The sequence below is a fragment of the Plectropomus leopardus genome, chromosome 14 (genome assembly GCF_026936395.1).
Source record: "Plectropomus leopardus strain MGB_pleo_1.0 chromosome 14, ASM2693639v1, whole genome shotgun sequence".
Lineage (NCBI taxonomy): Eukaryota > Metazoa > Chordata > Actinopteri > Perciformes > Serranidae > Plectropomus > Plectropomus leopardus.
Window position 1 is genome coordinate 23,641,472 of NC_142189.1, and position 26,084 is coordinate 23,667,555.

The following is a 26,084-nucleotide window of genomic DNA, read 5'->3' on the forward strand; positions in this document are numbered from 1 at the left end:
GATAAAGAGACTGAAGCAGGGTTAACATCAGAGTGTTGGACAACTCTTCACATACTTTACCCAGCGTGAGAGCTGTCAACTTTATTATTTGTTTTTACGATACAGTGTGCATATGATTTACAATGCAGACCACTAAAATAATGGTCAGGGAGGTGAATTACTGCGAGCCTGAGCATTTTTGCAGTGATATAATGTAGTGCATTTAAAAAAAAAAAATATCTGTGGGTAAATATCAGTCACAGAAGTCATCAGTGTCATCGTTGAAAGGTCGAGGACGTAAGGCTGCTTCGATCTCTGAGTCGCCATCATCTGATTCCCCCCAGAAAGCTGTACACAAAGGTAAAAAAAAAAAAACAAGATTAGAGCAGAATGTTTTGCCTTCCATGCTCCACATTAGGTGTTACTGTTTACATCGTCTTCATAATTTCTTTATCCGGTGTATTGTACACTCTCTTCATAGTTGTTCATGGATTTAATAGCACTGAATCTAATGCTTACCTTGAGCTTGAGTGCACAATGGAAATGTCAACATAGCCTTTCATACAGTCTAATATGTCTAAAATATATGTCTTATTCACTTCTCTTGGGTGATCTGATGTCAGCTATGATAATGTAAATACAGATGTGACTTTGGCACCTGAATGTAAATGCATTGGGATCCAACTGCTCCAGCTATATTCAGAGGACTGTGATGTTTATTTATTAGCAGTGCAGGTCTAAGAAATTGATGTGATGTCTGAGTCTGTTTAATCTATAGAGCAGTTGAGTGAAAGGTGCTATTTAACAAGAACTGAGACGCAATGGCACCAGTGGTCAACTGCAATCTGCCTCCACTTGAACTATTGGACAGATTTGAAATTTAAAAAAATTAGAAAATGTCATAGCAACGAGACTTGTCTCGCTGCTCCACATAACAGTCAAAAGCTCTCCTTCAGGGTATTATCTAAAGCCGTTTGTGATGTAAGAACATAGTCCCAATGTGGAACTGTTTTAGTTATGTATTTTAGTTATTTATTAAAGGATTATGTCGCGCTTGCTGACAACACAAATCAAAGCTTTCCGTGACATGGATTTGGCTCCAAGGTCGGTCATTTTTTTGTTTCCGCTTCATCAAAAAGGGCATAGCTGCGTTTCAAGAGAAATTCAATCAAACAGTAGGTGCTTTTTTGGAGAATTTGCAATAATTTCATGCATGTGAACACGTGAACCTGTAATTAACCTATTCTGACACATGTAATCGAAATGACTTTGTCTACACTCACCTCTTGACTGTGGAACAGAATGAGCCTTTGAGTTAGTCCTCTCTTTCCTGCAAGCACAAAGACAGTTATTAGCCTTGTAAAGTTATTACCTTAGGCTTTCTTTGACAGAGAGGTGCTTTTTTTTTACACCAAAAATAGCTTAAAAAAGAGAGAGAGAGAAAGGCAGACAGTGTAGCAGAGGGAACTTCCTTGACTCCTGTTCTAATTGTGCCAAAGGACTTCCACAAGGCCCTCTTTATTCAAAAATAGTCCAAAGACAGGGTTGCCAGGTTCCCATAGCTCTGGTGATATCGCTATGTAAATGTGTGACCTCCAAAAAGGCTTTGATCTACCTCTATGCATATGCAATAAGGCCCCCCGTTCCACTTTTAAAGGCCTCCTCTTTAATTTACATCATCACAGAGCCCATTCAAACCCCACAATATAGCCTCATCATTTCCCAGGTTAGCATACATATCCATATGGCTTATTTGTTTGGACCTTCTATATCAGAGCTGTGTTGCAGCGTTTCTTGGGGGGGGGTTACTGAGTTTTAAGCAGATGAGCTCTGGCAAAAGAAAAACAAAAAAAAAAAAACCACAAGAAAGAAAAACTGTTGTGTGGTGTGTTACCCCATCTGCATCAATTCAAACCGATGACCTCTTTGATTGTCATCCTCTCAATCACCCTCATCTCCTCATCTCTCCCTCCGTTAAGTCTTGGCACATGTGACTGTACATTGAGTTTAAGGACCAAATTACTCTGGCTGCGTTCCAATTGCTGTCTCCTAAACTATATATTGCTGCCTTGCACCACTCAAGGCAGAACGCGCGCAAAGGAGAAAAAAAGAGGCAACTCCCATTCCTAACTGTGAACAGATTGCCTGGGTGCTAAAAGCAATATACCATACAGCCAGTATAATCATTAGAATATAACCTTTATATTCATATGCTGATAGGACTTCCTGCAGGAACATTTGGCATGATTTTTTGCATCTGTTCAGACAGCTTGCTGAACCTCAGGCGTTTAAAATGCTAGCAAATCAAAAGCAGAGGCTGAGTAAGGAACGCAGTGCAAAAAAAAAAAAAGAAGAAAGCAAAGACACAATGACGGATAATCAGCCTATCTGCTTGCAAACTGAAGGTGCACTGCATATAATGGAGGATTTTCTTTGCCAAAATGCATTTTAGTAATCATATCATGTGAACGGCATGAATTGTGGTGACTGGATAGCAGTGCAGATGGTAAATATTTTTCTGTGTCGCCTATTTTGACTCCAGAGTTATGGTAGATACTGTTTTTGGTTTGCAATGTCTCCTTGGACTATGTTATGTTTGGGAAAATGAAAGCTTTTTTATTTGGCAAAATCATTTCCTTATGTCCATAACAGAACAGATGGCCATATAGAAAAAGATTTTGATGAAAGAAAATAATATCATAGCCAGTTAGTAGTTATTGTGACTGTACCAGTGGAGATAAAACTGGATATATGAGTCCTGTGGTGTTTCAGTATACATTGAATGTGCAATTTTTTGGGAAGCTGAATTTCAAATTAAATATTGTGTGTGTGTGTGTGTGTGGGGGGGGGGGGGTCTATCTATCTAATCTATCTATAAAAAGTACAGCCATACATTACACTATGGGGGTTTATTTTTGGGTGTTGAAATTATATTGATACATGGACGCCAAGCATTGATTTTTTCAAATTATATACGTTATTTATATTACAAATATAATGTAATAATGACATTTATGTTATTTCTGTTTTACATGCCTAGAGCAGATAGTAAAACTTCTGGGGTACGGCGACACCACTTAGACAAACCACATGCAGAACTGCAGTACAGCATAATACTAGAACTATTAGGGACTGCACTTTATATATCAGAGTGGAGGGGTGTCTCAGGTGTGACTTATTTTTATTTATTTTTTTTTTTGTCAATATCATGACCTCCCCAGAGCTACAAATATGTCTCCATGAGCCCCAATGAAATGCATGGCCCTCCCTCCACCACATATAAGCATATTTGATAGTTTCTGGTCATGATAAATGATGTGATTCTGGATTTTTTTTTTTTTTTCAGAAAACATGTCTTACAAACCCACTTATAGTTGTGAGGTTATTTAAATAAATACAAAATACAATCATTGAAGTTTAATGTTCCTCTTAGCAAAAAAAACAAAAAAATATCTCTCTGTCCAGTGATTAAAAAATATTTGGAGTGCCTCCCCTGTTTTGCACCATTCACTCCCTTCTTATAAATAGGGAACAGTCCCATTGTAATAATATTCACCATTTTTAAAATTAATTTATGATTATAATTAAACTTGCTGACAATTATTTCCAGACAGCGGTACATGTTTGCTTGTCACAGAATGGCATTTTTTTTTTATTCTATTTTTTAATCAAAATTTTGGTTAAAGGGGAGGGTCATATTTAGCATATTCAGCCATTAAGGGGTGTCCCCCTAAATTACATTACATTACAGCTGCTGCCTTGCTATACATACGTGGATTTAAAAAAGACATCCACCTGCTATCAACATTCAGGCTTCAAACTGAATAAGAGATAAAGAACTGAAGCACAACTAAACTACAAGGACTACTGCATCCATTTACAACTGTTAGGCAACAGACCCGGCAGCAGCAAAAATACAGCAATAATCTATACGATTACTTCCTCTCCTTTGCCACAATAATAGCTGTTACGGAGAGTAAATTGGGCTTTTCTTTTCTTGAACTTCCCCCCGGGGATGGGAATGGTCTATCAGCTGTTCCACTTCACTGAGGGACAGGACTGATTTCAAGACAGGGCTATTACCATAGAGAGCCCAGTCTGGATCTGACCCCACCAATCTAATATTCCGTTTCCATAAACATTTATGCCAGTTCATCTTCTGCTGAGTTTCCCTTAATTGAGGCAAATGATCTGAATATGTAAGACTGGGTTGGCCAGTGTTTTACAAGCTTTGGTAGACAGAGGTGAATGTAATGTGTAAAATGATGCAAATTACAGCTATTGTAATGTCCTCTTTTTTTCCCCCAATGCCTCGCTCATTCTCTTTCTCTGGCCTTTACAATTCATATTGTTGTTTATCTCGTGTTTTAACAGTTTCTCTGTCTGCTATGCATAGCTGAGTCCACAGCGACCTTTGAAATCGTATGAGTTTTATACACAGTTGAAGTTTGTTGTCAGTGTATTGCCTTAATCAAACCTCCGTCTTGTTTTGTCAGTTTACACCACACTGGTGTTGTATGGGCTGAGTTAAAGCTAAATTTCCATATTCTGAAATGTTCAAAATCAGGTTGTAAAAAAACACAAGTTATGCAGGCTGGTAATGCAGTGATATACAATGTGCAAATACCCATTACACTGATAAAACTAGGACAATTATGTCACCACATTTTATGTACAAAAGGATGAAACTGGCACCAGTGGTTAGGAATGGTGACGTGTTTCTTTAAGAGTAACATAATAATTATTCCACTATTCCACTATGACTGTTCTCTGTTTTTCTGTTTTTAGACCTAGGGTTACACTTTTTGTTGTTCTTTGTAAATTTTTTCTTCATTTGCCCCTGAGCATCTTGACTCTGTTTTACCAAAATACCAATCTTTTGAGTATTTCAACTGTGAAATAAATAAACAAAAATACCACTATTGCAAATGTCTGATAAATACTATCATGAACAGTTGAGATTACTTTATTAAATTGTGTCAGGACCTGTTCTGCTGAACAAGTACGCCATATAAAACAGTTTTATAGACTACAGAGAACGTAGCAAAGGAATTCAGACCTATAAAAGGCTGCAATTATACATCTATTATTCACTCTGATGTCCATTTTATAAAAGTATGTCAAGTGTTGTAGTCACATATTGGCAAAAATATCCCAGGGCATAAGGACGTCTTTATGTAGAACACGCTATGCTTTTAAACTGCAGTCTAATTGCTAAGCAAGAATAGGTTTGGTTTCTTGGAGTCGCTGGAGACAGATTTGACTTGTAATCCTGCAGTCACATAAGGGAATGTGAGGGCTGACAGAGGAAATATTGCTTACCAAGCATTTAATACTGCCTTGCTCACACAGATAGCGAGAGAAACTGCTTTTATTTACCCCAGCATTTTTTTTTTTTTAAAGCTCCTGCCACCCACACACAAATGCTAATAGCACAATAGCACTTTTGCGCAGCGGTGCTTGTCTAAAGGTAAAGGGAGACCCATCACCTCATCATTCCCATCAACTCCTACTCCCATCCCAGCTATGACCCCGCAGAAACATTGTTTAGGCTCCGTTTAGATGTACTCTCACAGGCCTGAATGGTAGCGGGATATAGCGCTCAGTGGGGGCAAACAGTGAGAGGCAACTGTGAGTGCACTGTGAGTGGGCACTCTCTAACATGTGAGTGCTCTCTGCTGGCGACGAGTAAGTACTGCAACTCAGAGGAAGAGGTACTGGGAGGGCAATGATTTCAACACAGCGTGCTCTCCTCCTGACTGGTGGCAGTCTAGTGGAGACGGCCAGTGTGTGAGGGATGGCTGAAGGACAGATCATTCATATCATGTTGTATTTTTTTTTGTGCGCCATAACCTGTGTGAGGGTAGACTAATATTAACTAACATGTCCAACACACACACACACACACACACACACACACACGCACACTATGTGAGTGTCTTAAGAATGTGTGAGAAAATAATTTGAACAATAAAGCAATGGAAAAACAGCAAAATTCAAATAGCGCCGATGTCAAAACTGATTATTATGTTAATTTTTTTATGTCTCCATTTGCTTAAACAGTTTACAAGTAAATAAATCAAAAGGCATATTACATTAACAAAACACAATAAACAGTCGAAGCAAAGAAAGCATTTGAATGCTATTTTTAAGGTGAAATCAGGCATCTTGTACACGTTAAGGCAGCCTATGAAGGACAGTGACCTCCTCTGGTTGGAGCCTCTAAATGCTGCCTTTCTCAGTAATCTCTCTGTTGTTTGACCTGCTTTGGCCTGGTTGTAATCTTATTCTTGTTTCTAAATTAAACAAGATTAACTAATTAATTGTCAAATGTAAATAAACGAGAAAAAAAACAATAGTATTAAATTTGTTGGCTGTTTTGAGAGAGGATATATTCTCCAAAACAAATACAGAAGTGGTGACTCAGTGCTGCCACATGCACTTTACTGATCATTCATATATTATCTGTGAAATTGTTTACATGTGTTTCCCTACATTCTCCGCTACCATTTTGTCCGTTACTGTCTCTCTGTCTCCCTCTATCTCCTGCTCTCTCTTTCTACGCCCCCCCTCCCTCTCCAGTCCTTTCTCTCAGCTCATGTCCCTCTCACCCCTCCATCCTCCTCCCAGTGAGCTGTCAGAGATCCACACACATCGCCTCCCCATGAGAGAGCGAGCGAGCTTCTGATTTTGACATTCTGAGTGATTTGAGGTCGAATGCTTGAGCACATCCTGTTGTCCAAGGCAAAGCTGTAAACCACTAATTGTTGAGTCAAGGTTTTTGTCAAGCAGGCACTAGGCACAACAATCATCACACCGGCTGATGGCTGGAGTATTCCGTTTTGTGCGTGCGTCTGTGCACATGCATGCAGGCATTTTTGAGGATCAAAAACGGGTGTGGGGGTGTGAGGGGGGGCGATAGAAAGGTATTAGAAAACCCCAAAATAAAAATAAGAAAGGAGTGGCATCTGAAATGCCTACAGTAGAAAGGAGCACAATGATTCATTGCACGAGAGGAAGCAGTGGCATGCACTCGCATACAAAGGGGAACAAGTGGTCTTTACATGGAGTGCAGCTGCTTATTAAGACTCACTCCTTCGTGCATTATTCCTTTCATCCCCACTCAACCACAAAGTGATTTTACTTTGCCACTCACAAAGACAGCAAAAGATTTCTAATGGACAAATCAGTCGCTTCCCCACGAGTTATAATACAATAAACAGCACATTCTATAAAAGTATCTGACTGAAAAACACTGTGTGGGAGAGAGCAAGGAAGAGAGGGAGAGTAGAGAGAAAAAAGAATATGAAAGACCTCAATTCTCTCCAACGCCATAATAGTGAAATGAGCACATATAAATGTGTTAAGAGTATCTCTTTGCATCTTGTATAGACTGCATGTATTTAATCTGTAAAGCTTATTAAGGCCCTAGTCATTGCTATGCAAAGCAGCACCCAGTGCTTTTCTCTCGCTTTTCAGCCGAGTGCAGTGTTTGGCCAATAGGACTGGCCCCCCGCCTCTCATTCTGCATTCATAACATGCAACATTTGCACAATGTATCTCTCAAAGGCCCTGAATAGAAGGCCTTAATACTCATGTAAACAACTGCAAACCAATTACTTAATGAATCGGGCCCACACATAATGAGGAGCCTCACAAAGGGCTATAAATGCATTTTTTGCACCAAAGCCTCTGCTTTAAACTACAATCCCTCTGCTGTAGTCTAGGCTTAACTGGCAAATCATAATTATTGTCTAAGACAACAGAGAGGAAGCCATTTTTGTATTTTGAGTCCAGCTCCATCCTCCTTTTGATGTCACTCATCAGCTCGCTGACAAAATAAAGCAAATAATTAACAAGTAGGATGGAGAGGAGGGGGGGGGGGGTACAGGAAGACAGAGAGGAAGAGGGGCAAATAGATGGAGAAAGGGCAAGAGAGCGAGAGAGAGAAACACACACAGAGAGAGGAGAGAAGCAGGGCAAGAGCATGCTGCAGTGTTATGCTTCTGCTTAAGTGCAGGGCTTCCAGACCACTTGTGGAAGCAATAAAGCGCAAGAAGTGACTGTGGTAAGTGGAATGCTTAAATCTAAGCGTCCAGGAGAAGCAAAGAAAAGACGGGGAAATCGCTGTATGACCACAGGAAGGATAAGGGCCACGGTGACTAGTAGCACTGGGCACTGCTTCCTTACTAACCCCAGTGAGATTTCAGTGTCAGGCATGCATAACTACCCATTTGTCCAATTTTGCTTATGTACACAACTTGTGTCTCATTGCTGCTTAGGACATTCTCTGTTTCTGTCCATTTTTTTGTTCCACAAATTTTGTTTAATCACGTATATTGCCGGCTTCCCATGCACATTAATGATGGGAGGACAGGCACCATCTGAGAGGGTCTGGGCCCGAAATTGGCTCATGTTTATTAAAGAGGGTGGTCACTGGGGCTGGCAGTGGCAGGCATCAGCAGCTATGAGGACCACAATAGAGCCAGCCCATTAGGCCCTTCCCTGGGCTAATAGGCAGACTGGGAGCGCCTGCTTGCCAGGCCAGAGAGATACAGACTTCAGCCCTTGTGTCAGCGTGGTGCCCAGTAATCACATGAAATCAGAGAAGATTATTCCTCATAACGTTTACCCAGCCATTACTACAGCCCAAATGGGTTCGCAGTGAAGAGGTGCTCTGAGGACCCGACACGCAATTGCAGATTTGATGAAGTCGTGTTGATATTCAAATGTATCCGTGATGGTGTTAGCTTCCACCAAGCTATTTATCATTAGGTCTTCTCTTCCAGCCCACTTAGGGCTCTGATTTGAGCAGCCTAAATGTGTTTCAAGGGTGAAAAATGAAAGGACATTTGTCCTTGTCAACACTTGAGTCTCCTTCTTCCAAAACAGTTGTCCCTGATTCTCTTCTTGACATGATCTGTTTGCCTTCTGACAACAAGTATGACGACAGCGAGATTATGACTCCCAATTTATTTATTTATTTTTTGTGATAGTCATTTTGTTTTGATTTCTAAAACCTGGCTGAACCTAGCAAGCAGTGAGTGAGAGGGGCTTTGGGGGCCTTTTGTCTTTGTAAGCGAGTTAATGGGTGGCGCCCCCTTGATCTTATGGAAATGAACAGGGAATTATGAAAGCGGCCATGCAAATGTACATCAACCACTTTGGTGTCTGGTGGCCCATTTCCTGTGGCCCGTTGAATAATAACAATGTTCTTACCGAGGGTAAGGGTCTTGATGTGAGGAGCGTTTGGCCCTCCCCAGGTCCTCTTCATGGCCATGATTTATTCCTTAAAAGAGCAAACAGGGCCAGATAAAACCATTTGATTTGGACATCTCATCACAAGCTAATCTACAATGCATATTAATAAAGAAACTTATGGTGAGGCTTACAAGTGGCTCAGACTTGGTATCTCAACCTTTGGTTTTGGAGTCTCTTGATATGCACACAATGGTTATGTGAGAATACAAAAATAATTTTTTATTAAATGTTGAAGTCTATGAATACCTAAACTTAGATTATGAGTCTAAATTAGGCTGAGAAAACCTGGATTAATAGCTTTGGGCTTCGTCTATTAATTAACTTACATCTATGTACACAACATGGTCTTTCTAATAAAGGTCGACCTACTAATCGGCGAGGAGTTAGGGTCACAATGTCAGTGACTACATTCAGATTTTGCATCGGTGCAAGACTTTAATAGTTCCCTTGTTTCAAACTAAAGCACACATTTCAAATTTAAATTTTCAGCCCAGTTGAAGTAATACTCAAAAGTAATTGAAATACATATTTTAAATACAACTAACGGAAATAATGCTAATCTCTGATCACCGTTTTGCATGGAGGCTCGATACACAAAGTCAAAACAGTGTCACTGAGTACCTCTCAGGAGAATCTTGGGCTGACATGGAGGGAAAATATTAGCTCAAAAAACAAATATTACCCCTACTTAAGTTTTTAGTTAGATGTTCAGTTCCACGTGTATATTTAAGTGTCTATTAGGGGTGTAATGATATTTCAATCTAGATTGATAAATTGATTCAGTGAACAACAATCCAGTAATATAGATGCAAAGTGAAAACATCAATACATCATCTTTAAGATACTCCCTTATTTTGAAATTCCCATGACACGTATATGTCTCCATTTCCGTCCAAGCTCACCCCCTTCAGAAACATTCAAACAGTTTAGCGGCCTAGCGCCAGGCAAAACATGGTAAGCAGCCAAGAAAAACACAATGAGGATATTTACGGATATTATCTTGAGGAATTCATGATAATACTGGCACGTAATTGGTATTGGCCGATATTGACTTTGAAATGAAATATCAGAAATGGCCAACGTGCTGATATCTTCCTATGTAACAAACTGATAAAAGAAAAAAAAATGTTTTTTAACGTGAACATGTTCAAAATGGCAGGTAGATTATATAAAAAAATTGAACAGACAGATAAAAAGATGATAAAATAAGCACTTGAATAACTGAAAATACATATAAAATTAAATATAAATCAGGGTACAGGCATATAGATAAAGGGGTATAATCAGTCAGAGAATTTGGGAAAGAATGTTGTATAATTTCTTTTTCAAAAAAAAACAAAAAAACAAAAAAACATATATATCTGTAAAGGGTTATTGGCAAAATGAGTTGTTATATATTGGCATATTGGATATCAGCAAAAAATTCCAATGTCGTGCATTAGTAATCATCTTATATTGGTCCCAGACCCCTTAATTGCATGGAATCAAAATTATCTTGTGACAGGTTCTGTAATATCAACAAATATCATATGGTTTTCCAAAGAAACAATATAATATTGTATCCTGATGGAACTTGTGGTTTACACCCCCAGTATCTATTACTTTCGATATCTGATAATATTCAAACATCTGTTGAACAGAACATCTTAGCTGATTAATTCATTATCGGCTTTTCTTGCTCCAAACCGTCTTTATTATACCGGCCTCTAAAAATCCACTATCGGTCGACCTCTACTTTCTGTAGAGTCCTTATGTGTTGTGAGAACAGATGGCCAGCGTTGACTGAAGGTTAGGCTCACGTTGCTTGCTACTTGCCTGGTAGAGTGGACTACATCTCTTACCTGAGAGGTCATCGTCGTCCTCCTCTTCAGAACTCTGCAGCCTTTCCTGCATGGCTGATTGTTTAAGTAACTGGTATGCTTTTGTCTCTGTTCAGGGACGCACACACAAGCACACGCATACACACAGGCACACACACAAAGTCGCTGTCAAATATTTGCTTAAAACCCAGGTTTCCAACTTTCAGAGGTTTCTGTGTTTGATGAGACAACACGCTTCAGTTGCTGAGTCTTTTGGTCTCACCGCTGAACAGAGTGGGTGAAAACACCGTGCTCAATCAGCTAAGCTGTTGATTCTAGCCTACAGTATGTAGCAACAGTTTCCATGAGACAGCAATCAGCATCTCGCATTATCTCAGCATCCCCTACCAGGAAGGCAATGATTGATTTTCTGTTTTAAAAACACTCATAATTACTTGCCGCAACACTAAAGTAGGTATCATATTTGAGAGGAGCAAAGAGAGACTTTGCTGGTAAAAATCAACAGAGCAGAAGTGCATAATAAACGGGCTGTAGTCACAACGATGCTGTGAAAACACAAACCAAATCAAAGAAGAGAGCAAAATTGTGATCTTGTATGACCATGCCCTAACACGCTTTACTTGGTTTCATAATAAAAGTACCACTTTTAATCATGTTCTTAAAACCATATCATATTTACAGCGCTATTCCACCCACAGTACTTTATACAGGCAGCACTTTTACATGTTGTCTAAAAAAAACCCATTAGGAATACAGTCGTGCATGTCTTGGCAATTACTATCAGTTCCAAGGTCATGGTATTTGATTGTGACATTGATGTTGCTCACCACAGCAAAGCCCTTTCCTTGCAAAATCTTTAGTCATGTTTTCCTTTTTTCTTTTCTACTGGTGATGGCTCTTTTGATTAAGTACAGCGATTGGAAACTGGACTCATTTTGCTGGCTGTGCACCTTAGGGATGCAGACACATGAAACACCCCGCAGGATATCTGATAGCCAAGGGTAATATAGGATTGCTTTACATTTCAGAGGTGCAGCTTAGGGATGGGCACACCAACTGCTTCCAGGATGCCTTCACATCTAGTATTTTTCAAGTCCAGCCTTGCCAGAGCATTGTTTAGAAGCTAATGAGAAGCGATGACAGATCTCTTGCGCTTCCCACCCTGGCGTCCTGACAATTAAAGCCGCCGCATTATGCCGGGGCCAGCGAATTATCAATTTTGCCCAGAATGCCTCAGACCAGGCTGAAAACATAGCTAGTGTTTTCTCGGAGATAATTAGAGAGAACTAGCACAGCTCTTCAGGTGGGACTTTGACCCTGGATTCACCTTGATCATCCTGCCTCAGCCATTGCGTAAAAGAGCCCATTATTCACTGCAGTGGGAAGAAAACAAACCACAACATAAGGACAGTGTGAATGCTGGGGCACCGGCGATGCCTTTTTACCTCTAATAGGAACACTTTCCACAGGGCTTTCGTCCTGGCTGTCCTCTTCAGTACTTTGTAGTTCTGTAAGAAAGGGAAGCGCATAGTGAGAAGCAGTGGCAGGGAGGAAGGGAGTCCAGGGATAGAAATGGGAATGGGGGGTCTTTCTTTAGCTCTGAATAGAAGCCTGTAGGAAAACCGGGCTGTGAGGGATTAATAAAAAAGCTCTATGGTGAAATTGATTTCTTTCATAAAAGCGAAGTTCTCTGCAGAGGTGGTTTGCAGAAAAAAATAGCAGCAGTCTACATCTGTTCCTGTTAATGGTCTTGTTTTATATTACTGTGCAAAGATAGACTTATCTCAGTGTGGGATGTTTGTGGGAATCTACTGGCAACTGTAACAAAGCACTTGCGAAGGGGAGAGCTTTTGATTGTTAGAAAATGCACAAAGACCCAGTATTCAAATACTGTCGTCTAATTAGAATATCCCATGCTTATTTTTATACTAATAATCTTCAGTGACCTTGGATCTGTTGCTTCTGTACTGGCCTGGCGGGCTTCACATCACTGTCAGCCAGGAGAGAAGGAGGACCACACGAAGAAGACAAGTCACTCTCGTCCTCCGCTGAGGGGCACTCCTCACTGGACCGGGACACAAGTGTCCTCAGCAGCACTTTGGCCTGTGAGCAGCACAAATTAAAACCACACTCTTAATTGTTCCCATTTTGTGAAGGAAGTGTCAAATTGAACTCTCGCCGATTAGGCAAGTCATTTACTTTGGCCACGGCTGCTCGCACAGAGGTGCAGCTGTTCAAACGCCAAGAGAAAATAACTTCAAATTCTCTCACTCGTTTAACTAAAAAAAGATTATTTCGCACACTTTCGCTCCCGCTCTCCCTCTCAATCACACTTTTTTTTTCTCCTCCTCTCTCACTCTCTCTCCCTCTCTTCTCATCCATGAGATTAGAGAAGCGCCTAAAGAATGCAATCACCCTGGCGTTAATGTGCAACACGTTCCAGATATCTCCCCTCTTGGCTGAGAGAATTGAGACAAACTGCTCTCTTCCTCCCTCTCCAGCTCATTTTTTATCTCTGGGGAGATGAGGATACACAATTAAGAGGAGCTGTTCCGGGAGATGAGGAGCAGGGAGATGCCTCACACCGATTTCCTTTCTCTTCGTTGTTTCCCTCCCCCATATCAAATCCTGCCATCATCATCTCTCTTTTGTGATCAAAGACTGCCTCTCAGCCTCAGATGGCCATTTGCAACTTTTAATGAGCACTAATAGGGAGGGGATGATCAGGAGGATTTTGACAGTGACAAACTTTAAGTACATTGTAAGTTGTTATCAGTAGGTCGCAGCGAAGATTGACAATGCGCATGCTTTCATTTTCTTCGAGGGGAAGGGAGGCAAAACACATGCCAATCTGAGCTTGCCACTTGGTATTTGATGTTGCTGCACAATAAAAACTGTCTTGATCCTTGTCCCCGATATCCGTCTTTGTTCTTTTTTTAGATTTAGTCAAATGTACCGTGGGTTGAGGGCTCTCGCAGACCCACTGCATTTTAAATATCAATGAATGCAACTGTTAGCACTTGAATATTCAAAGGGCCTCTTTGAGTGTGTGCATGCGAGCTGCATGCTCCCATTTGTCGGAGTAGCCGGGCTGTGTGGCATTACGTGAATGGAAATTTCTGTTTGCTCTTGTGTGAGGAGAGTAAGCTGTTGTATGAGAGGACAGAGAGGAGAGCGAGAGAGAGAGCGAGAGAGAGGGAGGACTAAAGGGAGAGAAGGAGAAATAGAGGAAGGCAGAGAGAACTAGATGGAGTAGATGGAGTGAGAGAGATATAGGGGGAGAAAGATTTTCACTCAGGCTTTTCCTGATGCACTTGGACACAATGATGTAGATGGCAGTGCCTCTCTTCCTTTTGTCAGTTCATATTTTCAAGAGGCTCTACAGTCTCCCTCTTTGCCTCTCTCATTGCGTCGGGAACACTGGAGCAAGATCTCCGAGCCACAAGAACCTCCACAAGATGAGTCCGCAAAAAAAAAAAAAAAAAATTAATAACATAAAAACGTGCACGTCATTCCTGCAGATAGAATTTTCAGAAAATTCCTGACCAATCTCTTGACATTATCTTTAGCTTTTAAGTGTGAATATTAATTGTAATTTCTTTCTTTGTTTAATAGAGCATGATCCACACAGGGTCAATGAGTGGGGAAATTTAAAATAATCTTGTCCGTTGTGAAGAAGGTCCAAATGGCTCCCTCATTCAATCGGACCCAGCTGACAGCTATACTTTTGGCTAATGCCAAATTAAAGGCAAGTGTTTCTCAGATGAATACGCCACGTGAGATGAAAGAAGCCAAGCAGAGGCTGTAATTTGCGATTAGCGCATGGGTCAGGGTTTCCCTTCTGTCTAGGTCAACGTGTGGAGCAATCTGATGAGTCGGCAGCCAGGGCTTGGTTTCAAAAGCCAGACACAAAGAGGGCACTCACTACCAACTACAGCTCTCTTCAAAAAAAAAAAAAACATGCACAGAATCAAAAACACTAGCCTTTTAGAAAAGAGGGGGGAAAAAAGAAGGCGTTTAACTCTTGCTGTCATATGTGCGTGTTAATGTCTGCTTGCTTTTGGGAGCGAGTGTGACCTCCTACTTGTGTGTGTGCGTGGTGGCAGTGTATGTGCCTCCAACGCTACCTGGTGGCTGTAGGTGGCATGGCGCTCCAGCAGCAGCGGTGTGAACAGCTGGACCAAGCGCTCAGTGCTGAGGACACGGCGCTCCTTCAGCAGAAGGGCGTGCTTGAACCAGCGATCCCACAGCCGAGCGGCATCAGGAGGGAGGCTGGTGCTGTGGTGAGGGTGGGGGCAGAAAAAGAGAGGCTTTTTTTATTGAAAACACAGCACAGTGGGACATCTGTAAATATGTTTCTTACAGTAAAAGAAATTGCTTTATCAAGGATTATCAAGGAAATTGAGTTTAACCATTATGTCAAGAAATTATATAACACATTTGTCGCACTATTTAAAAAATATATATATATGAAGCATTCTTAAAAGGCTGCGTGTCCATCCAGTTTAACGCTTTAGAAGATATAGATCATTAATGAAAGCCAGTTAACACTGAATAGACATACAAAGCAATATAGCTCCTGGTTGAAAACTAGATAAAAAGGTCAAAGAGCCAATAGGCATCTCCACAGGAAAGAGAGGGACACTGCTAGATGTGTTTCTTTGGATTGAGTACATAGCAGGAGAGGTCTCAGCGAAATCAATAGAGTAGTGAAGCGGAGCATGGATTTGGCTCAGAGTATAACTACTCATTATCCAAAGGACTGGAAGTCACAGATAGGGCATTTTAATTTACTCATGACATTCACCCGTGCAGTGTTACCACAGGAGGTGACACCAGAGATGACCTTTACATTTGTGGACAAGGGAGACCATATCGAATGGTAGCGTGCAATATCTTGGCGACTGTTGTAAGTGCGTGCCCTCTCCCCCACTGTCTGATCAAAAAATGCACAGGCAGCTATCCAGTCTTTGTCTGAAAAGTGGAATTCACATTTACTGCAAGTCTGTGAAAAGAAAAGAAAGGTCTATTGAACTCTGTAGCTTTCAGAGCACTGATATTTGTGCTCTGAATTACTCCATTATGGCACTACTCATCAAAGGAGTTGAAAATGCCATTGTCAACACAAAACACACTCTATATTACTCTGTATTTAATCATATAACTACATTTTTGCTAAGTAGAAAAAAAACCATTATGAGATGCTCAAACCCGATTATGCCATTAAAAAAAAAAAATCCACAGTCACAAGTTTCATAAGCTGAAAAAAAGCACAAATAACCACAACTACAGGCACGAGTCTTTGTTGTTGGATTCACAGAGAATCCAGGAGGCCTTACCTTATTTCATTAGGCTCAGTGCTGGACTGGTGAGCTCTCACTAGATCCTGTGGTAGCAGGCAGCCCTTTGCTGTGCTCCATGACAACCTCTGAAGTTCATGAAGGATGACTGCTCCACATGCTTCAAGGTCCTCCTTATTCAAGTCCGCTCCACCGTTACAAAGGCTGTCCAATATATAGAGAGCAGTTAGCTATTGCTACAGAGTCCTGGGCTCAGCCTGCAGGTCACGAGCCTCGTGGAGTACATCCAACAGCTGCTAACACTTCACACAAATACACACACAGTATACAAGTATGATCATGCACATCAATGCACATGATATTACAGCGACACTACACATTATACCGAAGGTCACGACCCAAGACGGCCACTCTCTTTGCTACTGAAGATGTTATTGACATCATTTACAAACACTCGTGTTTGCATCGATGGGGATAAACTGGGTTTAAAAAGAAAGGGAAATCTTTCATTTGCCAGACATTTATCCGTACTTTACAACAAGAACTCCAATTATGGTAAATTAATCATGCTATGAAATATAAAAAGGCTTATGAAAAATAAGCTCGGTCTAATGAAACACATTCTCCATCCTCCATCTCCATGACTCCCCCAATAACAATTCAACAGGGCGGTTACTATAACAATCCCATGTGTTTGAAAACCCCTCAGAAATAAAGACGTGTGCACGTCGGTGATGACACTTCATCTAGAGTGAGAGCCCTTGGCAGAAGGATAATATGTTTTCCTCATCTGCACAAACTGCTCCATGGCCGTTAATAAATACATGCAATGTTTAATTCAGACAGGGAGGGATAAGATTGTGAAGTTTGAAGAAAGACAGTAAGGGTGTACCTGATAATTCTATTGAGTTGTCTTCCATCAATCGAAGAATCCCCGTACACTCTGGTCTGTTCACCGCAGAGCCGTCCTTCAATGCTGTCTAGCAGATTGAAGAGTCCTTCCTGGGAGAGACTAAATACACATCACCCATTAATGTGGTGAAAGGAAATAAAAAATAGAGGAGGCCATGTGATCGATAGGCTGGCTATTTGTAAAAAAAAAAAAAAAGGATGCAGTTTAATCCAAAAATCTAATAAATTTTTTTCAAGCAATTTCCTTGAAGTTTTCAAGGACTGCTGGAGGAATCTGATCATTAGAAGTGTACCTCCGCATAACAGTGCTTCAGTAACTTAAAGTGTCTGTTTGAAGGTGCCGCATGCAATGACAGGGAGGGGAATTGTATGGGAGAAGCTTGTGAAATGTGGCATTCAAAACTAGACATTGTAGAATTAGCTGCCTCCTGCTGAGTTCAACTTGAACTGAATAGTTGCATGAAGTTCATCATAAATATGTAAATTAATTATAAAAAATTAAAAGACAATATGTAAATGTAACATCATTATCTCAAATTTAATAAATGTAAGAAAAAGGGTTTCAAAAAAAATAGAGGGGCCTCAAAATGATTTCTTTTGGTGAGAGATTTACACTTTAATCTGGTCCTGTGTGAGACTGCAAAATGAGAAATGGATGCCTAATGCATGTGGATATTGGGAATCCATCTCTTTCTTGAGCATTAAGCTCTGGGTGGCCCTCATTGAATTCTCCCAGAAACCCCAAGCCGAGAGATCCTGAGCCCCCTACATAAAAGGGGCCAAAAAAGAATTTATGACAATCTGTAATGGGCTCCTGGGTTAGGGGTCAGCAAACAATTGCTCCTTCTTTTTTGCAGGTTGTTTCCTGGTAACATCCTGATTAAGCTGGCATCCATGACATTCTGTAGTGTGCAATCCGTCTGTGCTAAGTCCTCTTCAGTGTGGCTGAAGTAGCATAGGCAAAAGCTCTATCTTTTTCTCTCTCTCTCTCTCTCCTTCTCCCTTATCGTCAGCGTAGGCCTTGAAATAGTCATCTTTCTCTTTCCACTTTATTTGTCAATGCTCTTCAAAAAGAGACCTTTAGAGAGGGAGAAAGTGAATTAGTTGTGTTTTTCTGCAAACCTCTCTCTCTCATTATATTGTTGCCAGCTTTCATGTCAAGGTCTTCAACCTCACTTTAGATGCTGCCGTTGTCCGCATGTCGACATCATCAGGAGCCTATTGTTAGGTCTGAGGAAGAGGTCAGCCTCTCCGCAGCGATATTGCTCTACAGTGTACAGTACGGGCTCCAGTGTGATTTACCACAGCGAATGGTCTCACTGTTGAGTGATTGATGTCAGAAGGATCTCATCGTGGTGGCACGGGCAGCAAATATAGCACACAAAGGAATGGAAACACAAGTAATAACAAGACACTGAGGGGCAGGGATTGCCTGACTAAATTTGGGATGTGCATATCTCACCACAGTGTGAGCTTACAAAGTACTGTGTGACAATGTGCAATGAGCCTTTGTCTTTGTAAAAAAGCTAACATCACAAAACATTGTTTTTAGGTCTATACATGTTACATACAACCACTAGACTTGTATTGTATTTATAAGAACTTAAATTGTGTGGCATGCTGTGACCAATGAGGCAGAACCATCATGCAGTTCAGGGACGACATATTTGAGAGCAGAACACAGTGAGGCCATTATGATGGGTCTAGAAGGAAAAAAAAACGAACCTGGAGGATATTTCAGTCGTATACCCTCACTCACCCCAGCCATGCTGGAGGAGAAATATAATGGGATAATCTAATGAATTGCCCGGGCTTGTTTTTCCTGACTGTGAGCTGAATGGAGGGAGCGATTTAAACTCTAACCTTAAGAGAGAGAGAGAGAGAAAGAGAGGGAGAGAGGATAGAGACTGGATGCTCTCTGAGCTTTACATCAAAGCCGCTGGTTTTCTGCTCATACACAGAAGCCCTCCGTGTTAACAATGAAAGCTGCAGCCCCCACCATCGTCTACCCGGTGCAGGCTAACTGCAGTTCCTCTTAAGGTCACACTATAAACAGTATATTTAGACCACACAGCAATGCCGTCATGAACATGCTAAACTCTCAGAGAAGATGAAATATTTTGATGCTCAGTGTCATGCACTGGATAATGCTTAAAAATAATGTGATGTTTTGGAAAAACATTAGTATGTAATGGTAAACAAGCTAGGGCGAGGCGAAATGGAGTAAATATCACAATATTTTTGGCTAAATACCTTTATCGATACTGTACTGACACTGTGATGACAATTGGTGCGTTCACAAAATATTTACACAACAAGGTTTTTGATAATCCTCAGCAATGTTGATTTAATGAGTAAGTGGTTTAACGATTATTTTCATTGTTGAACAGTCTGTGGACTTCTCTCTCAATCAATCGATTAGTTCGGTCAAAAAAAAAAGTACTAAAAAGTAAAAAGTAAAATTGTAAAGAAAGATAAAAGAAAGAAGATATTCAGTTCTGTCACACAGAAGTAAAGGAACTAGAAAATATTCACATTTAAGAAGCTGGAATTAAGGAATTTTGACTTCTTTTTTCTTTCTTTTTTGCTCAAATTGATTAATCAGTTGTCAAATTAGTTTGCGATTAATTTAATGGATGACAACTAATCTATTAAGCGATTAATCATTGTAGCCCTAGTAAAGGCAAATAAAAGAACGGCAAGAACAATCTCAAAATTAAATTACTTTGCTGTAATGCAGCCTTTAAAACCAGGAAGACACCACTTACAATATTACGAAATCAAATATTTGAGACGATATCTAATTTCATATCACAATATCAATATAATATCGATATATTGCCCAGTCCTAAAACAAGCATAATGTATGTAACCCAAGGACACAAAAATTGAAACATGGGGACTGTCCTTAAGAATATGGTAAACAAAAAAATGACAGTTGAAGTTTTCTTTCTTTTTTTTCAAGCGTATGAAAGGTCCCGTTCACAAAATACTGTATATATACTGAAGGGAAAATGCAGAGGCTCTGGGTGCAAACATTCACATGGGATTTTCTGTGGCTCTAACCCCATCCAAAATGATCCTTCAACTCAGAGGCCATCATCACGCTAAGGATTTGTGGCTGTAAGTGCTGTCCACATGCCCACCCTCCAGAACACTCTATGGTGCCACAAATTTCCTCCTCCACTGGGGACTTCCTGAGGTCTCTCAAGCAGAAAATTGCTCTGTTACAGCATTATCTTGGATTATGGCAATATTGTTGGTGACAGGTCCTGAGCTCTCCCTATACGATGCATCACTGCCACCACCGCAGCTGCCGCCGAGCCACAGAGAGCACGGTGGCATGGACCGTGACTCCCACAATCCTCTCTGTCAGCCTCTGATGTGATGGTGGCAAGGACTGTACGGTGTCTTCACCCGTTCCTATCATTAACAGCCCTCTGTGGTTCAGCACGGCTATGCAGAACATTTTCCTTTCTCAGCTTGCTTGGCTTTAAATCATAGGGAGGGGAAATTCTGACTGCATTGTGCACTTTTTAAGAAGTGTGTTGCCCTACAGGAATCAAAATGTTAGTGTTTCTCTCCACTTTGAAAATTTCAGACAACAAAGTACGGAAGTCAGACATACTGTACCTTTCCAAGGTCACTACTGGAGCTGAGGATTCAAGGTTTAACCGCCGTATGTTCTTGGAGCCATCAGAGTGGAGGGACGAGTCAGGACTGTGCTGATTGTGATCGTCACTTCCTCCGGAGGTGGCATTCCTCTCAGGTGCCACACCCTCTGGTAAATCCTCTTCCAGCTCAGATTGTGTCAGAGAAATGGACAGGTCACTGGCACTGCTCTCTGACAACTGCACGTCAGAGCTTGCTTCGCTGACACTCCCACATCTACCTGAATGTAAACACATTCAAGATATCAGCAAAGATAACAGAAAGATATTACAAGGCAATGAGCAAGAAATAGCGCTACAAACCTGGTATATCTTGAGCTTCTTTTGCCAGAGTGGTTTGAGGCATTAAATGGCTGAGACCTCTCTCTCCATCTTCCATTATGGACGGCTGATGGGCCACCACTCGGGAGTCACTGTGTTCAGCAGGGGAATTCTCAGCCTTCATGAGTCTACTGCTGCTGGGAGACAGATTCTTCTCAAGCCCCGTCAAGGTCACCAGAGGTGAAGGTTCTTGTTCATCATCACTTCCAAAAGGCACATTGCCAGCTGCGCCTGTTAAGGCATGAACAGATGGAAGCACCGCCATCGTTCTTTCATGTTTGTCACTCAAATTACAGCCGTCGGGGGAATCGTTTGAGCCTGAAATGTCATCTGATAAATGTGCTCGGTTGCTGGCGGCATCCTCTCCGCCAACTCTGAAGTCCTTCAAAAGGCCACTTGGTAGACGTTCGCGGGAGTGCATGCTGCGATTGGGTGAACGATGCAATGCTTGGTGTGAGTGTACACTTGTGGTGCCAGCTTCAGCGTCAGACCCTCTGGAGGTCTGGCGGCCCATAAAAATTACCGCTGGTGGTTGTGTAAAATCCCTAGCTGGGTGAGAAAGGGAGCAGTCCTGGTGCTGTTTATACATAGCTTCAACCTGCAAATAAAAAAAAAAAGAAAGGGGGAGTGGGCGATCACTGAAATATACTCATCTTTGGCAACAAAACTTTCTCTTAAAAATCATATTTGTAAATACACACAATTCTTCAAAGACTTGAAATTTTATGCTTAGGTGGTATAAGCCTATTTTGAAAGAAATTAAACTCAAGTATGTTAACTATCCATTTTACAAATTTGAATAAGTGTAGCTTATTTGGGCCAAGGTCAGAATTATTTTCACGGCATCTTTCAGAAGAATGTCTCCGGATCAATGTTTTAACTTTTCATCTTATTAGAAATCCTTTAGACAAGTTTTGATTCATGTCTGCAATGTCACCAAGGAGGGGAGGGGGGGAGTGAAGCAAAAAAGCCTCCCTCCAAACATAATAACAAAAAGCATGGCTTCTGTTTCTTTTCTGATAAGCGTCTTAAATACCAAACAGTTAGCTGCTTAATAACATTCACTGTAAACCATGCAGCCTGCCCAGCAGATCCACAAAGTAGGTAAAAAAAGAGGAAAAGTTAATTTCTTGGCTGAGTGATTCCATCGGTAGCTGCAGGGCAAAGTAGAAAGTGTTTCACTAAAGTAGCAATTGATTCTTCTATCAATCTGCGGCACGCGTGTGCTCTTCCAAGGAATGTATTAAATATGAAAATCATATCCCGTTATCATCTGTCTCCAGCTTTCAGCCCGGTAAGCTTCCCTTAATGAATGCTGCAGCCTGAGGGACATGCACACTGCCAGCCAATGGCTTGTATGCATAATGGAGTGACGGTACCATTTTGCTCATTACAATATCGACAGGCTGACGGGGGTTTTGCACACAGTTACAAGTGACTGCTCTAGACAGCATGCTCCAAGTTATTATGAGATGTCTTAGACATTTCATCTAAAAGAGCTTTAACTGCTTTAAGTGAAGGGAGAAAGCAGCTATGGACTTGAACTACATCGCTTGTACAGATGCACCAGCTAGGATTAGACACCTGTGCTATTACAGATACACAGTTTAAATGTAGACTCCTCTACAGATTTACCAGGCATAATGTCTACTTCCCTTTGTTATTCTAAACCTGAAAACACAGCTTGATAGAAGTGAGATTTGCATAAACCTTGTAAACATTTCAAAAAGAAGGAGCCAACATAAAAAAAGTGTCATTTTTTAACCGTAAAAAAAAAGCGTAAAAACACACACCAACAAGGGTGTCGCAAAAAAATTGTAGATATGACACGATGTACAATTATGTTACTTCCAAACAACAGTGCTATTCTTGTTACCTAACATTGTTACACATATTACCTTTGCAGTGTCAAGCCTGTTCTCTGTATTCTTCTTTGCTTCCATAAAACTGGAAATCTTCTCGAAAAACTCAGCCTACAAGACATGTAAAGACCGATTGATAGACAAAGATAAAAGCAGAAAAAATGATACGTAACTGACATGTGACAAGCACATTGTCAGTGCATGCAAACCCCAAGAATTGTCCATTATATTGCTGTGATAGTGTTGAATATTATCTGCATGTGATGTAAAAGCAGCAGGTATGAAGGCAAAAGTGACAACATCGATCACAGTCAATCACAGTCAGTCACGACTGGTTTTCCCAAGTGAGTGTCCTCTGTGTAGCTGCTGCTGCTGACACCCTTTAACATTTATCTGACCGGCCAGACTAACTGCCTTAATCCCAACTCCAATTAAAAAATCCTAATGGTCGTTTTAAGGGCACTTGGATTAGCTCAAACATGCCCCCCCACCCTTTATCAAAACAGTGGCAGTTTACAGAAGCAGACCTTTTTTTTTTTCTTTTTTTTTTTAAAAAAATCATAATTCTGCATTTATCCACTCATGTATTTGAACGTTTTGCACAAACAACACTAAAAAAAGATCTAACTAAAATTGTCATGAATAAATATATGCAACTCAGCATGCAGATTTCACTTCACTCATTGTCCTATTTGATAATTTTTCATTGTAGAGTTAAACTAGAAAAAAAAATCAGGGCAAATTCATAAAACAAAAAACAAAGAGCAACAGGACAACCAAAATAACAACAACAAACATGCAGGACTCATAAAGCATCAAGAGGAAATAAACCAACTGCTTGAGGGGAGAGAATGACTAAACCTCTGGTGCACTTCAGAGTCTCTATATTGGGCAATTAACTCAGTGAGTCATAATTAGCCAATTTTGTTAATTTGATATTAAGCTGTCAAGCACTGTCGTTGAGTTTTAAGTGATAATCTGACTGGCTCATTGTTTTCTCCCTCGTTCATTTGCTTGTCGTGATAAATTGCACAGTTTGAGTGTTTACTATTGTCACATCAAGCAATTGCAAACAAATGTTTCTGCTCTGTGTTAAAATTACTGCATGGCATTAAGGCAAATGTGCATGAACATGCTTTACTAATAATACAAAAACATTAATCGAGACATTTTATGATATTGTAGGTCAGTGTGCTTTTTGTTCTCATAATAAAATCTCAGAATATGTGGTAACCTAGAACAAATGTTTTTCTAAATACACAGTATACAAAAATGAATCAATTATTAGGAATTTAATTTAATATTTTAGAAAGAAATATGCTTGTCTAAACTTGACTAAACCTCAGGGGGCAGGGTGTTTGTTCACATTGCTCTTCATAAAACCCCATAATTAGAAAAACTACTCCACTGAACAAATGAAATCGTGTGCATATGTGTGTGTGTGTGTTCTACCTTTTGTTGTTGCAGGGGGCCACGGTCAGGACTATATTCCTTCATGCTAATTTCTATGCACTCCACATCCCTCAGAAGCTCAAGGTTTCTCATTTTCGCTCGTGCTTCCCTGTCACAGATTTCCTTGAGATAACTGCGCAGTTTGGAACACTTTATCTGTGAGCTGAAGGCAGTGGAGAACTATTATTCCAAAGAAATATTATCTTGGAGCATTGTCAAAAAATAAGAGCTAGACGTTTCACAAGAAAAGGTTAAGCACAATATGTTTTAAATTTGAATCTTCTCAACTCTCGTATCAGCCTAAGCTTTGCTGTTTTGACCTGGCATGTTAATATTCATGAGAGTCAATTTACGATGAAAACAGGCTGTTCAGCTTACATCCAAAGGTGCACTGTGCTTGTAAAACACTCGAGTACTGTGGTGATATATTTCTTGTTTGTTTTAAATCAGATCAACACAAATGCAAAAGAAACATACTAACATGACAAGGCATCTATATACAATATAGGTTGTAGAATATTTAAATATCATGGTAAATATGCAAAAACTAATTTTATTTTAAAAACGAATTATATAGTAAGGGCTCTCTTCTCAAATATCTAATACATAAAAGCTACAGCTTAATCTTTAAGTCAAGATATAAGAACAAGGATAAGGTAATCTTTTATATATAGAAATATCGTAATCTGTGTAACTTACTTTCTATGATCAGATCTGGAGTAAGCAAACCGTTCCCTCTCCAGCTCCTGTCTCCGTTTCTCACTGCACACAGAAAAGTCAGGGGAGCTGTCACACAGACCACAGCAGCATCTCCGTGGTATGCTAGGCTAACTGATGGCTAATTACCAGCAATACTAAATCTACTAACGGTCCCTTTTTACTCATTAACAAACAATAAAGCGCGTGCTAATGTTGATACGCGAATTGGCTACATTAGCTACAAAATTAGCTATATGCCGCACATACAAAAAAAACACGAGCATTAGCTTCACAGACGTTAATGTCTCCGTTATTTGGAGTTAACTGTCCATTCGTCTAGTTACATGCAAGAACAACAGCAACATTACTACTGTTAGCCAAAAGTAGCGTTCATGGTAAACAGGCTAACAACGCTAACTAGCATCCCCGTCTGCACTAACTGTGCTGGTTAGCTTGGTAGCTAGCCGCCTATGTCTTTGTGACAAGCCGCAGGAGGAGAGTGGAAGGCGGCAGAGATTGTAACTCAAGTCCGCCGTCTCCTCAAGGCCCTGTCCCGATCAAAGAAAACAGGGAAACCTCACCTTGTATTCATGCTTTGACGAATCGACTGAATCTTTTCATAATATTGGTCCTCTCTGCGAGCCATGCTTGCCATTTTCCTCCGCTTTGGCGCTACTGCTGAGTCGGGAGGAGGAAGAGGGGGGCGGCCGGTGTTTACAGTGGTTACCATGAGCACCGCTTCCCAGAAGTCCCTGCTGATAAACACAGAAAGCACGTGGTGCTAACACGGGCGCGAGCCACGGATGT

At 40.6% G+C, this 26,084-nt stretch overlaps 1 protein-coding gene and 1 long non-coding RNA gene across 3 annotated transcripts in view; one reads left to right on the forward strand and one right to left on the reverse strand.

Moving 5' to 3' along the window:
* Positions 1-26,084, forward strand: part of LOC148187481 (uncharacterized) — a 107,188-nt gene that overhangs the window by 16,364 nt on the left and 64,740 nt on the right. The window lies entirely within an intron of this gene.
* On the reverse strand, positions 22-26,022 carry kiz (kizuna centrosomal protein). Its single transcript, XM_042500144.2, has 15 exons — positions 25,859-26,022; positions 25,278-25,340; positions 24,579-24,741; positions 23,163-23,237; positions 21,247-21,862; positions 20,906-21,164; positions 17,253-17,372; positions 16,400-16,564; positions 15,188-15,338; positions 13,007-13,163; positions 12,506-12,568; positions 11,082-11,168; positions 9,199-9,268; positions 1,263-1,309; positions 22-327 (listed from the first exon to the last, which is right to left on the reverse strand). The coding sequence occupies exons 1-15, from the start codon at positions 26,005-26,007 to the stop codon at positions 233-235; spliced, it is 2,280 nt and encodes a 759-aa protein (XP_042356078.2). The 5' UTR covers positions 26,008-26,022; the 3' UTR covers positions 22-232.

Coding starts and splice junctions, on each gene's coding strand:
- kiz (XM_042500144.2), bottom strand. CDS start 26,007: ATGGTAACCACTGTAAACACCGGCCGCCCCCCTCTTCCTCCTCCCGAC. Junction 16,565..17,252: donor CAACTCAATAGAATTATCAG/GTACACCCTTAC, acceptor TATATTGGACAG/CCTTTGTAACGGTGGAGCGG. Junction 1,310..9,198: donor CATCAAGACCCTTACCCTCG/GTAAGAACATTG, acceptor TTGTGCTTGCAG/GAAAGAGAGGACTAACTCAA.